The sequence below is a fragment of the Rhamphochromis sp. 'chilingali' genome (genome assembly GCF_963969265.1).
Source record: "Rhamphochromis sp. 'chilingali' genome assembly, chromosome: 10".
NCBI classification, from domain to species: Eukaryota; Metazoa; Chordata; class Actinopteri; order Cichliformes; family Cichlidae; genus Rhamphochromis; species Rhamphochromis sp. 'chilingali'.
The window spans coordinates 32,269,399-32,282,139 of record NC_137937.1 but is presented as its reverse complement, the minus strand read 5'-3'; the positions used below and the strand labels follow the sequence as shown (position 1 = coordinate 32,282,139).

Sequence of the window (12,741 nt, the reverse complement as noted above, 5' to 3'; positions counted from 1 at the left end):
AGGTGCTGATTGGTAGATGGCGGTCTTAGTGACGCCACACCGGAAGTTTCCCGAGCGGATCGTCTGGGCAGCAGCAGCAGCTGTCTAGCTAACCATTTACAACAACCATGACAAGAGCTGTAGTCCAGTACACCGCATTAATTCAGGTAAAGTGGTTTATATTTTTGGTCACTTCTGTGAATCACATACTGGTGATGATACTGTGGATTTGTGCGTTTACAGGACTGGACCATGTGGTGATGATCGGTATGCCATGCAGAGGAGACACAGCAGCAACACGGATGGCATGCCCTCTGAAAGGTGGGGAAAGGAGGTGCTGCACAAATGCACAGATGCTTTTGTCACCCCTTCTGCCTGCACCGCCTGTATGCTTTCTTGGTAGTTTTGGCAAGGCCACATATTTGCAATTGTAGGTTATATGTGCTTTCCAACATTGTTGCAACACTTTGAGTTTGGCCTTCCTCCATTTGTTGCCTTATAACTCTTAAATTACTCTCAGCACAAAACAAAAGGAGTTATAGACCAGCATCATTTCATTTTGCCAGAATAAAAAATTGGAGCTCCAATCGCGTTTAGTTCAATAATTCAGTGAGCAACATACTGGCAGCGGAAATGAATGGCGCTCAGGCCGGCCTTTAGAGACATACTAAAGACCTCGGTCATACAGGAGGAACTCAGAATAAAGCTTTTACTCCTCTGCAATGAATGAATCAGTTGAAGTTGTTTGGGCATCTGACATCTGGACCACCTGAATGCCTCCTGGGTGAGGTGTTTGGGGCATCCCCTACTGTGAGGAGGCCTTGGGGAAGACCCAGGGTACGCTCAAGAGATTATGTCTCTGAGCTGGCTTGGGAATGTCTCAGTGTCCCCAGCAGAAGAGCTAGAGGACGTGGCTCTGAAGAGGGAGCTTTAGGCTTCTTCATTTCATTCATTTAACCCCTGTTTAAGAAAAACTGCAACCGAAAGCCAGACTCATCAAGTTTTATCATCAGTCTCAATTTAATATCTGTGACTTGGAGTAAAAGAAAAACGCATCTTTGTCCCCAGAGGTTTTCTGATAATTGAAGAACACACTACACAGATTAAGATGCTGATGATTATTCAAAGACTGCATACTATACTACGTGCAATTTTTCTCCATTTAGGAGCCGAAGCCAAACTCTGGGATCGGAAAGCAGCCTGGATGAGGGTGGTGTGTTTGACTGCCTGAAGCCTGAATCACCCGCTTCTCCCCAGCAGATCTTCTCCGGCCTTGTTGGTGTCCCCTCCAGCTCTGTCTCCTCTGCCCAATTCCAGGCAGCCGGCTTAGTCTTGGGCTCTCCCCCTGAAGTTTTTATCCAGATGACAGCATCATCCAGAGAGGAAGGGGGGCCCCATCGCACAGAGGGTGGACCTTTTCTCCCTCGGCCACCTCAGCACCATCATCACCATCACCACTTCCACCATCAGCCCCTTCAGCATAGGACCTCGTCCCTGCTCCAGCAGGCTACCACAGCAGCTGGCTCAGAAAGGCACAGCTCCAGGGAGGAGGCCCAGGAAGACCAGTCCACCCCAGCCCCAGCTTTGTCTGAGTTGAAAGCAGTGGTCACCTGGCTACAGAGAGGCTTCCCCTTCATCCTTATTTTGTTGGCTAAAGTCTGCTTTCAGCATAAACTAGGTATTTCAGCTTGTGGAGGACTAATGTGGCTAAGATTGTTTAACGGTACCTCTCATGCACTGATGATATTGCACCTCTCTCGCAGGAATTGCTGTATGCGTGGGGATGGCCAGCACGTTTGCCTATGCCAATTCCACTTTAAGGCACCAAGTATCATTACGGGTAAAGGGTAGAACAAAATCCAAGAAGTATAGCTATTTTATTCTTAGATCAGATTCACGCTAATGTTTTCCAAGCACGTTTTAGCACAGCAATTATTACTGAAAGATGTAATTATGTTCCTTATTTCTCTTTATTATACTTAATAAAACTGTTAAATGATATTAAATTAGTAATTATTATTATTAAATAATATTTTTAGTGATGTTAAAACAGAATGCACTGATCCATTTTTTGACGATATTGTGTGTTAAATGTAACGTAGTGCCGTTTCAATAACAATTGGACTACAACAGAGCTGTATTGTAAAAATAAATAAATAAGTGTAATCATTTTTTGGTAGACAGAAGATTTTGTAGGTGGATTAATTCATCATCGTCGTTGGTCTTGATGAGCATAAGAAAAATATACACGCTGAATAAGTCTTATTCTAAACATCATAAATCAATTTGGTGTATAATCACTGAAATACCTTTTAAAATTGACTTTTTATGTGAGAGATGTCTATGTATACATGCTCTTTCACATTCAAACAAACTCATAACACACCAAGCATTCTGTTAGTTTGCAGCATTATTTGAAATACTAGCACCTTACAGCACATTTAGAAGAAATGTATGGTGCATGTTGCTTGAAATCCCTCTATGTGTCTCTGTTACCAGGAGGAACGTTCTGTATTTGTTGCTCTATGGATCATCATGTTCCTTGGAGGGAACATCGTGTATATCTACTACACATTTAGTCATGAAGAGCTGCACAACAGGTAGTGAACCAGCAAAGATTTTTCTAGTAGTTCTGTGTTTCTTTGCCTGCCATTTTATTTTATTTTTTTCTACATATACATTTAGGTTTTTCCCCATTCATTTTTATGTTGTGCGTTTTATTTTTACTTCCATTTCCTTCAGGCAGTGTTCCCGTTCTTGTCTGATCTTGTCCTGTGAGTATTTTTGTTTGTTTTGTTGTTTTGTTTCCACAGAGTTTCTGACATGTTCTGACATCTTTTCCTGCTGTTGTTTGTCATTAGACGAAGTGTAAGCAACACCATCCTTGACAATAAATCGCTGATTCATTTTGTTTTTCTCTTCTAGCCTCATATTTGCCAAGCCCATCCTCAACAGCTTTGATTTCTTTGATCTGATCTGGGCAGTGGGCATCACAGATTTTGTACTCAAGTACGTCACCATCATCCTGAAATGCTTTGTCCTCTTTCTGCCTAAGATTCTCCTGGCATTCAAATCCAGGGTAAGAAATCCAGATTCATTCATTTTCTAGACCTTTTTACAGAAAATGCACGTTTTTCATGTTAAAAAAAGATACAGAGACCAAGACAACATTTTGATTTCAGTGAAAGTGTAAATTAAGAAATAAGTATCCATTAATTCAGCGGTCCCTAACCTTTTTTGTGCCACAGACTGGTTTAATGTCAGACAATGTTTTCACGTACCGGCCTTTAAGGTGTCGAGGATGATACGACCAAGACAAAAAACTGTGGCATTTTGTAAAAATAATAATAAATGCAAATTCACTGTGTAATTGTGTAACTTTATTAGCAGCGTCCTCCTGAAATGCGCCAACGACATTGAGAGTAACATCAACTCTCGCGGCCCGGTACCAAACGACTCATGGACCGGTACCGGTCTGTGGCCCGGGGGTTGGGGACCACTGCTTTAATTTTCTTCCACTTAGATCGATGTCCAATAGAAACGTCCAGATTTTGCACATTTTTGAAAAACCTCATTTAGAATGTGGCCAGAAGGTATAATAGTCAGATAGCTAAATCATCTCAACCAGGTCCTTCCACTGTGACTGGGCAGCGGCTTTAATCTGAAACTCTGTGCTCATTACTCTGTCATCAGGTCTGGTCAGAGTGATGTAAGAGTGTTGTAGATTTCTTCATCAGATAGTGATGCAGTGAACAGATATAACAGATAAAAATGAATTCTTCTTTGCCTTGATTTTCACTGTAAAGCAATCATTTTGTCTGTGTTAAAATCAAGCGCACTCCTTTCCTTGACAGCAGTCCTCTTTTGCTCCTCCCTAAAAGTTCAACTTTACTCATTATTTAGCTCATTTAAGACCAAGATGATGGAAAAAGAGTATTTCGTTAACAAGCAGTAATAGACATAAAATATTTTGGTAGGTAAACTTGTGGAAGGCAATTTAATGGTTGCAAGGTCTCAGGGGATTTCTCACAGTGTCCCCTTTTGGCGGTCAGTTGTTTGTTGGCTTTATGTTCTCAGTCTCTCTCCCCATGGCTACCACGCTGGCTTTGCAAGCACATTCAGCCCGGTCGTCTTGTTGCCTTCATCTGCAGGCCTCCTGCAGTGGAGGCTGCAGGCAGGGAGCGACTGCCAGGTGACTTTGCAGGAAGGGTCATAAACTCACAACCAGATGACTTGTGTCTTTGACCACGTTCACGTTTGCTTTTCATGCGATTTCTAATTAAAACCCAAGCAAATCCTGTATTTGGAAAAAAAGGGAATCAAATGCAAATGTTAAAGTTCATGAAAAATCATAAAATATCAAATAATTGAGATTATAATTATTGGCCATACAACTGATTAATTTTGATTAGGCCTTTACCAAAACTGAGCATCTTTACTTTCCAGATCATGTCATTCTTTTCTTCTTCGATTATCACACTGCAAATTATTATTATTAAGATTTAGAACAACTTGATCAAAAACCTTTCTTTCTCTTTAACTCATTAATGAAATACCAGGTTGTATATGTTGTAAGATTGTATAGCAAACTTGAAAGACATCTAAGCCAAGTTTCTGTCAAAAGGCAGTATTCATGCTTGTTCACAACATGTCAAGTTACAGGGTGCTCACTCTTAAAGTTGTTAAGCTCGGTTCATGAGGTGAAAAAAGAAAATTTGCTAAACTATGATGAAATACTCCACTGAGTGAACAAAGTGCTAAAGGGTCACAGTGTGAAGCTGTTTTGTATTCATTAGGTTTTAAACGGTACTCCTTAGGTGAGCCTTGTGAGTGCGGGTGTCTGCTTGTGTGGTTTTTTTCTGTCCTGAGGCGACAAAGTATGACTGCAAATGCGCGCGCACGCACACACACACACACACACACACACACTTTGATTTCCATACAGGTGCAGCTTGTATTCCCGTTGTGTGCTTGTGCGTTAAATGGGAGGTAGAGGAGGGGGGAGTTATAAAGTATTAGGATTAAATTTTCCACTGATAAACAAACCTAGAGGCCTATCAGAACCACACCAGCCAGCAACTGAGCTCATTTGCCCTCGAGGGGATTGCAGAGGTGAGGTCATCCCTCCCTGGAGCTGGACCATTACCTGTATCCTCCGCTCACAAACACACAAATATACACACACGGATTGAAGCTTCACAGTTGTGATGGGACACGTAAAATATTTTGGTAATCCCCAATTATATCATCAATTCTTAGCTTTTTTCTCATTGAAGCCAGACAGTGCTGTCTGTTCTGAACCCCATGAAGTCATATAATCTGCCTTTTGGATTCATTACTGTGTCCAGCTGTGGATACACTAATGATTCCACATAATCACTGCAGTCAGCACAAGTTTGCACAAGCAATAGCGGGCATGCGATCAGAAGTTCCATGACGGTTATGTTTTAAAGGCATAGACTCATAAAACTGCTTTTGCTTGAATCTTATTTAATGGGTAATTACTAAACATGTATTTTCAGTGTTATCAAGTTGTCGCTAATTTCAGTCGTGCTAATATGGAGTTAAATATATTTTAAATACATAAGATATACCTAATAAATCCCAAGAGTAGAGAAATTACTATAAAATAAATGCATATCGCAGGTATGCATATCAAAGACCTTTCACAGAGTCTTTGGATTTTTTTTTACTCTATTTCTTAAGAACATGACTTTCAGCTACTGTAATCTACTGTAGATCATTTTTAGGGCATTTACTTCTTCTTTTGCCCTTCATTTTTCCTCATTTCTTTTAAGGACACACACTTTTAAAAAAACAAAACAAGAAAAGTGTTCAACTGAAAATGGTCGAGTACAAAGACTGGACCGCACGACAAAGCTGCCAATGCCCAAAGAAAACCTTTAAAAGACCTTCAGAAAACTTTTGCTGAAGACCACTTTTTTTTTTAAAAACTGAGAAGAAAGGCTGGTTCCTTGGAAGAACAATATAAAGAAGTGAGCATTTGCGCAAGACCTTTGCACAGAAATGCAGCTCTGTTAAGAAAAAATAATAAAAATAAAATAAAAATAATAAACTAAAGAAGGTAAAGAATGCACAAAAATTATTTTAAATGTTTGTTCTGCCTACGCCAGAAAGATTTCCTTTTTAGACTTTTGGTAGCTGTGGAAAAAATGACTCGAACAGGAGCGTCCAGTAAGTTCCATTAACTAAATCTCATTGTTAAAGTTTTTTAGTTTGAACAGTCATACAAAGTCAAATTGTATTACATGTAAGGCAGTATAGAACAAAGTAAATTCATGTTTCGGGTGAATTGAATAACTGTGTGGCTAATTTTAGTGATACGATTTGTCCAGCTTGCAGTTTCTGTGTAACTGTCACTGCAATTGTTCTTCTTGTGTAACTTTCTTACCACCTCCATACACTCGTATTTTATATATAGCTAAATTTGAGTGACGCTATTATTACTGTTATTTTATTCATATTGTGATAATATTAGTGCATCCTTTTTTGTTTTGAGGTCCAAAATAACATTGGATATTGCAACAGCCCTAAAAGAATGACCCACAATGTGCCAGTCAAAGGAAGTAAGAATAAGCTATGACAGAACCGACTACACATTTTGTTTGTCAATCCTTTCTGAGTAATGTAGATTCCAGTCTTGTAGATAAAAATGTACAGTAATGGCTAAGCTAAGGACTACTCAAGCAGTATCTGCTACTCACACTGGCTGGCTCATCTCCAAACTTTAAATTTGACAGTTTTTACGTGGGCGTGATGGGCACTGTGGGATGCCAGACTGAGGGGACAATAAGGAAGATGAATTAGTAGCTAGTAGAGGTCTACTTCCCCTGCCTACCCAGCTGCTTGTGCCTCTTTACCCACAGTCATCAATCTTTGTCAGCTATCATCCAGGAAGTCATTATGCAAGCCAGGGCAATCGGGGAATCAAGTTTGCCTTCGTTTTGTTCGCCCCCGCTTTTAACCGTCCCCAATTCACTTAACACACTTTGTGGCAGTGGGGACAGAAGTACATTTCTACTCTGTGATTACGGAAGGGAGGCCCTTTAAAGATAGCTAGCGAGCCCCCATAGGGCTGAGCTTAATGTGGGCACTGGGTAGCAGGTGGAAAGAGCCGCTGCCAGTTTCCCTTGCAGTGTGAGGAAATTGCTTGTACTGCTGTGAAACTGCTGAGATCTGGACAGCGGCCACATTTGGGCTGGAGGCATGCTGTTTTAAGCTTTTAATACCACACTGCTCTCGACTAGATAGAAGAGTGCCCTGAAGCTACTGAGTCCTTTTTGCTTTTTTGGACAGCTAGTGAGTGGATCAGACAAAGAATACATATTGTCTCCACTGGGTATATATATTTTTTCCTTATATTTGAAACTTGTGTTATGTGTCTTTTTTGTTTCTTTTTCAAAAGTGCTGCCATTCAGTTTACATGGCCACATATAGTCACTGACACTGAATAATTGAAGTCTCAGCTATTGATGTAGTTTTTAATATTGTGTGTGTTTGTGCAGGGTAAGTTCTACCTGCTGATCGAGGAGCTGAGCCAGCTGTTTCGAGCCCTCGTTCCCATCCAGTTGTGGTACAAGTACATCATGGGAGAAGACCCCTCAAACAGTTACTTCCTGGGAGCTACACTCATCATCATCTACAGCCTCTGCAAGGTTTCAGCACCTGAGGGCAAAATTGCTTTTGTCCTTTTTTTTTTTTTTTTTTAGGTTTTGCATGGAAGGTTTCCACTAAAGACTTACTTTTAGACTTCTGGTAGAATTTTAGTGGTGCTCCTTTGCAAAAAAAATCATCAAAATTCAGTCATTATTTTCAGTCATGTATTGGTATCATGGAAATTTTGGCATGAGGGGGAATCCAGATGAGGGGTCATTTAAAATTATCAGACTTTTCCTCAACCATTCTTTTCTCCCCAATAATTGTAAGTCATTAGTACCATTTAGTCTGCTGTTCCCAGTATGGACAGGTAATGCCTCTGCAAATTTCTGTAAAACTGGTGGAAAAAAAAAAAAAAACCCCAGCATTGTCACATTTGACAATGATGATGTTTTTAAGCAACATTAGTTTCAGAGTAAGAATGCACCTCAGCTCATGGACCCGTGACAGGGGAAGAAAGAAGGCAGAAAACTTAGTCAATGGTCACAGGAAGGTCAGCCTTTAAAAAGACTTCAAAACTCAGAAAATAGACTTTCTTGGGCAATGACTCACTAAAAGTTGGACACGACATTCTGTGGGAGAACAGAAATAGTGAAAATTAATGGAACATGAATGAGCAAGTCTATGGATGATGCAAAGATTATTTACACTCTGAGACTATTCATTCTACAATGTGTGGTTACAATTATTGACCTGCTTTCTTTAAATATAACAGTGATTCAGATGTTGTAGTTCTTAAATATGGGGGTGTTCGACTGAGTTACGTGGGTAATCTCCTGGATGTGCGTACTCCATGTACAAGTTGCAGCACACAGGTGTTTTCCAGAATCAGGCAAAGCAAGGCTTGCTTTAGTATAACAGCATGCTGATATGAATGCTTCTTTGAGTCATTGTCGTCATAACGGTGTTGAATGACTGGGCAACAGTTGAATGAACTTCAAAGAAACGAGCTTACACCAGAAGGCTGTAGGTGAAGGAAGTTATCAAAGGTCTAGTTTGTGTGTAACTGAAACAATTTTGACTTTTGATCAATTTGTAATGGCTTTATTTCATATAAAGACAGTGAGATAAGAATTAAGTTAGTGAGGTGTGCCCCTAAAAGAAATCCATTTTTGTTGTTTTAAAGTTGAAATGAACAGTTATGTAAAATAGATTTTTGTTTCTTTGTTTTCATTTCAAAGCAGCGGTGTGCCCAAATATGGACTTGTGAATCTGTTTGCATGTCTGTAAACTAAGTCCTTTCTAATTTTGGATGAAATGGGGAATCCTGACGGATGCTGTAATTCCATATTTTTTTATTTTTTAAATAATTGTGCTTTGTCTTGATCTTGATGGATTTGCAGTCCTTTGACATCTGCGGACGTATATCTGCAATACACAAGGCCTTGGTCATGCTCTGCAGCTCCCAGGTCAGTTGTGGGTTTTGTTTTTTGTTTTTTGAAGAATTTATAAAAAATCTAAATGACTATCCAGAAGATTTCACTCCTTTGTGTGTTTGTGCATATGTCATCCAGAGTTATGGAGTGAGAGCTGGCAGTCAGCAGTGCAGCGAGGCAGGTGATGTCTGTGCTATTTGTCAGGCTGATTTTAGAGACCCCATTGCACTTCTCTGTCAGGTAAGGGTTCATTAACTGGTAACAAAATGGTAAAAAAAAAAAAAAAATCTAAATTTTGCAAATTATTTGGCTCATTTAAAGTCAAAATTGTTGTCACTGAATGTCACTATATACTGACTGTTATTTGGGTGTGGTTAAAAGTTAATATGACCTACTTTTGTTGCTCTGTTATCATCTGTAAATAACAATTATGTTATAGACTTCTATAAAAGATGGACATAGTTTCTGGGTCTGAAACCAAACCTGCATTCTTTCTAATGGCCAGCAGAGGGTGGCTCTGTGGTCACAAACAGCTTTTAGATTCCTTGATCCTCTAATAAGGGCTCAGTCACTAGGTTCAGTGACTGATGTTAATTTTTGAAATTACAGCCCCCTTTATCCAAAAGAGCAATAATGCAGGACAAGCCTAACATGTGATTATTGCTTTTGTTGTTTCCATGGTTATGTCACATGGTTTCACAGTCAGATGTTCCCTGCAGTTGTGACATCTGGTTTCGGAAGTGCTTATATGGAGGGTCAAGTATGCTCAATGTTTCACAACGAGGCTTCATTAACCCGTGATGATTTCATGGTGACTATGTCCATTTTTTTTAGATGCAGTTTTCACAAGAGTAGCTTGAGCGACAAATTTACTTATTTATTGGTATTTTTAGCAAGATATCCTAGCTATGTATGTGTCACACTTCTGCCATCAAATAAATGAAGATTTTGTTATTTTGCAGCACGTGTTCTGCGAGGAATGCCTGTGTTTGTGGTTCGATCGTGAGAGAACGTGTCCACTGTGTCGGTCTACTGTCATTGAGACCCTGAGATGCTGGAAGGATGGCACCACCTCAGCTCACTTCCAAATTTACTAAGTTCTAATAATATAGCATGAGCATCCAGAGATATGTGATTGTACTCTGAAGCCAGGTAAACAGTGATGTTTCTGTAAATGTCTTATATAAATCAGGCAAGGAATAATTGGGGTAATACATGATATATTGGGGACATTAAATTTATAGGCATTTGAGAAGGCCATAATCGAATATATTTAAAAACAATCATCTCCTATAAAGCTGGTGATTGAGGCCACATGTTTAAAGAAATGATCAATGTGGTAAAGGAACATAAACTTGAGCTCAATTTCAATGGTTTGCTACTGTTGTAATCTATGGGTAACTTTTTATTTGACTTTTTTTAATATAAAAGTTTGTTTTAAGTGCGGTTATAATGTAAAACGTGACTGAATATACACTCTGAGTTGTCTTTACAATTTCATCACATGTATTGATTTAGTTCTACAAATGACTTTATTTGAAAATGAAATGTCTCAGAATGATTCTTAATGGAAAATCAGTTTGTACTCTTTAGGTAGAAGATGTTGTGGTTGGTAAAACATAAGCATATATAGATACTGAATAAGGAACAAGGTGGTGTGTGCCGTTTAAGTAGCCTGACCATAAACGGTGCATTGTAAAAGTGTTGATATGTAGTACATACATTGTCACTGACATCAGAGGCACATATCTGATAATCGTCCACACTGTAAATTGTCTTCCATTGTTATTCCTCATTTATGTTGTTACTGTGTATTTTATTTAGAATAATTTTCCTCGGGCTGCTTAATAGACTCTAGGACTATATGGAAAATGCGCAGTGAAGCACTGAGATCATTGGTTTTGAAATAAAGCACTTAAGCTCAAATATCAGGTGTATTTCTTGTCTAAATGCAATGACACAAAGAACATATCTCAGTAAACGTTTTTTTATTATCAGGACTGCTAAAAATTCATATGAAATGTTTTAAAAGTATAAAGACCATACACTTTATAAAAGACCGTTTCAGGAATTTTACCCACATTACATTAAATATACTAGGGGGGAAAAAGCTTTTTTCTTTTTTGCAGAAATCACAGACAGCATAACAGCATAGCTTCCTAGGAGTTTTCTTTATAATAACAAGCCACATAACACTCCCCCCAACAGATTAAAAAAAAAAGCAGAGTAATGTGTAAACATCATCTAAACACTGTAGAAAACACCTGTAAAAACCACTCTCATTATTTACATGCTTACACTTATAGCTTATGTTTAAAAAAAAGAAAAGGTACAGTGCATTATGAAGCTTGGAAACATTTCAGTGCATTATTAAGGATTGCTGCACTAATTGTAGCCTAGATACAGAAGGTCTAATGAGTTTAACCCCAGTTTTCACTGATGCACTCGCATTGTGGGAGGTGAAAATTTTAAAGGCGTACTATTAGTAAGCTTTTCCCTCCACTCTACCAGGGGAAGATTACATCACCGGCTTGTAGATGGGATGACAGAATTGGAGAGTCACGTAGGGGTAGATATAGCCGCTGACTGACTGCAGGGCTGCTGGTGTCGTCTCAGCTCGGTATAGTGCATCCATATCCGACCTGAGTTAGTCTTCATGCCACATGCAGAATAGTCAGAAACGCAGTTCCGTTCCTGAAACACAAATTTAACCCGCTTCCTCGTTTGTCGCTTTTCCACCCGCTGTGCACACTTCTTCCTGCACCGCGTCCTCCGACTCTCCTCCATCCTTTGCTTTAAGTGCAAATGATGAGAGCCCGTTGCTTTCCCTCATGCATAATCTTAAAGGCACCGTCTATGATGAGATAGAGATACACGCACTTTATTGAGACGCATTATAAGAAACGTGAAACCTGCAGTAGAGCTATAATTTCTATTTAGCACCGTCTGAAAATGAAATGTAGAGAATGGCATCAGTTCTATCCTAATATTTATTTCATCTCGTTTTCTGTAGAAGTGGAACCCTTAATAATTACCTAATACTTAAAACATTTTTATCGCCAAATTTATTTATCCAGTTTTTATGGTACCTTGATGAAAGTTGTTGTGCAAATATTGAGAGGTTAAATGTATTTTTATATCTTAAAATTGATTATTTCATTTGGGAAAGGCCAAGAAAAGTTGATGGAAGTAGTAAAGAAAATGTTTTCTTGGCCTGCGTCAAAAAAAGCATTTTTGTATTTATTTAGTGTGTGTGTGTGTGTTTCAATTTGACAAATATGCCTAAATGAATTTTCATCCAAATCTGAGATAGGCTTAGTGGTTTCGCGCTCGAACAGGTGACGTGACTCTGTTTACTCACCTGTTGCTGGTGAGGCAGCCTCGCGCCCTACAGGTGTCGCCTCGCGACGAACAGCACGAGCACGGTGAAGTGCAGCGCAACGCACAGGAAGCCCTCCTTCAGGTGACCCCGTCCGCTTACCACCACCGTCCCTCTGTCCCCGCAGCTGTAGCCGACGTCCGCCCGCTCGGTCGCCCAGCTTTTCTCCAGCTTATCCCCGATCCTTCGTAGGCGCGACGCGAGCAGTTGAGCCACGGAGCACGGCGAGGGTCGACGGGAGCTGCAGGTTGAGTCACCTGGAAGCAGCAGAGGATGGTCTATCGGCAGCCAGCACATCTCGTCTTCGCGGCAAAACGCACGGTCTACTCA

At 39.8% G+C, this 12,741-nt stretch overlaps 1 protein-coding gene across 1 annotated transcript; it reads left to right on the top strand.

The window, feature by feature from the left end:
- The first annotated feature begins 16 nt into the window (after positions 1–16).
- Positions 17–10,952, top strand: rnft2 (ring finger protein, transmembrane 2). The gene is made up of 10 exons (XM_080894470.1): positions 17–146; positions 223–300; positions 1,146–1,657; positions 1,743–1,819; positions 2,479–2,579; positions 2,905–3,058; positions 7,506–7,655; positions 9,000–9,065; positions 9,171–9,272; positions 9,995–10,952. Exons 2-10 carry the CDS (start codon positions 254–256, stop codon positions 10,127–10,129), a joined length of 1,344 nt encoding a protein of 447 aa, XP_080750596.1. The 5' UTR covers positions 17–146; positions 223–253; the 3' UTR covers positions 10,130–10,952.
- The last annotated feature ends 1,789 nt before the right edge of the window (positions 10,953–12,741 follow it).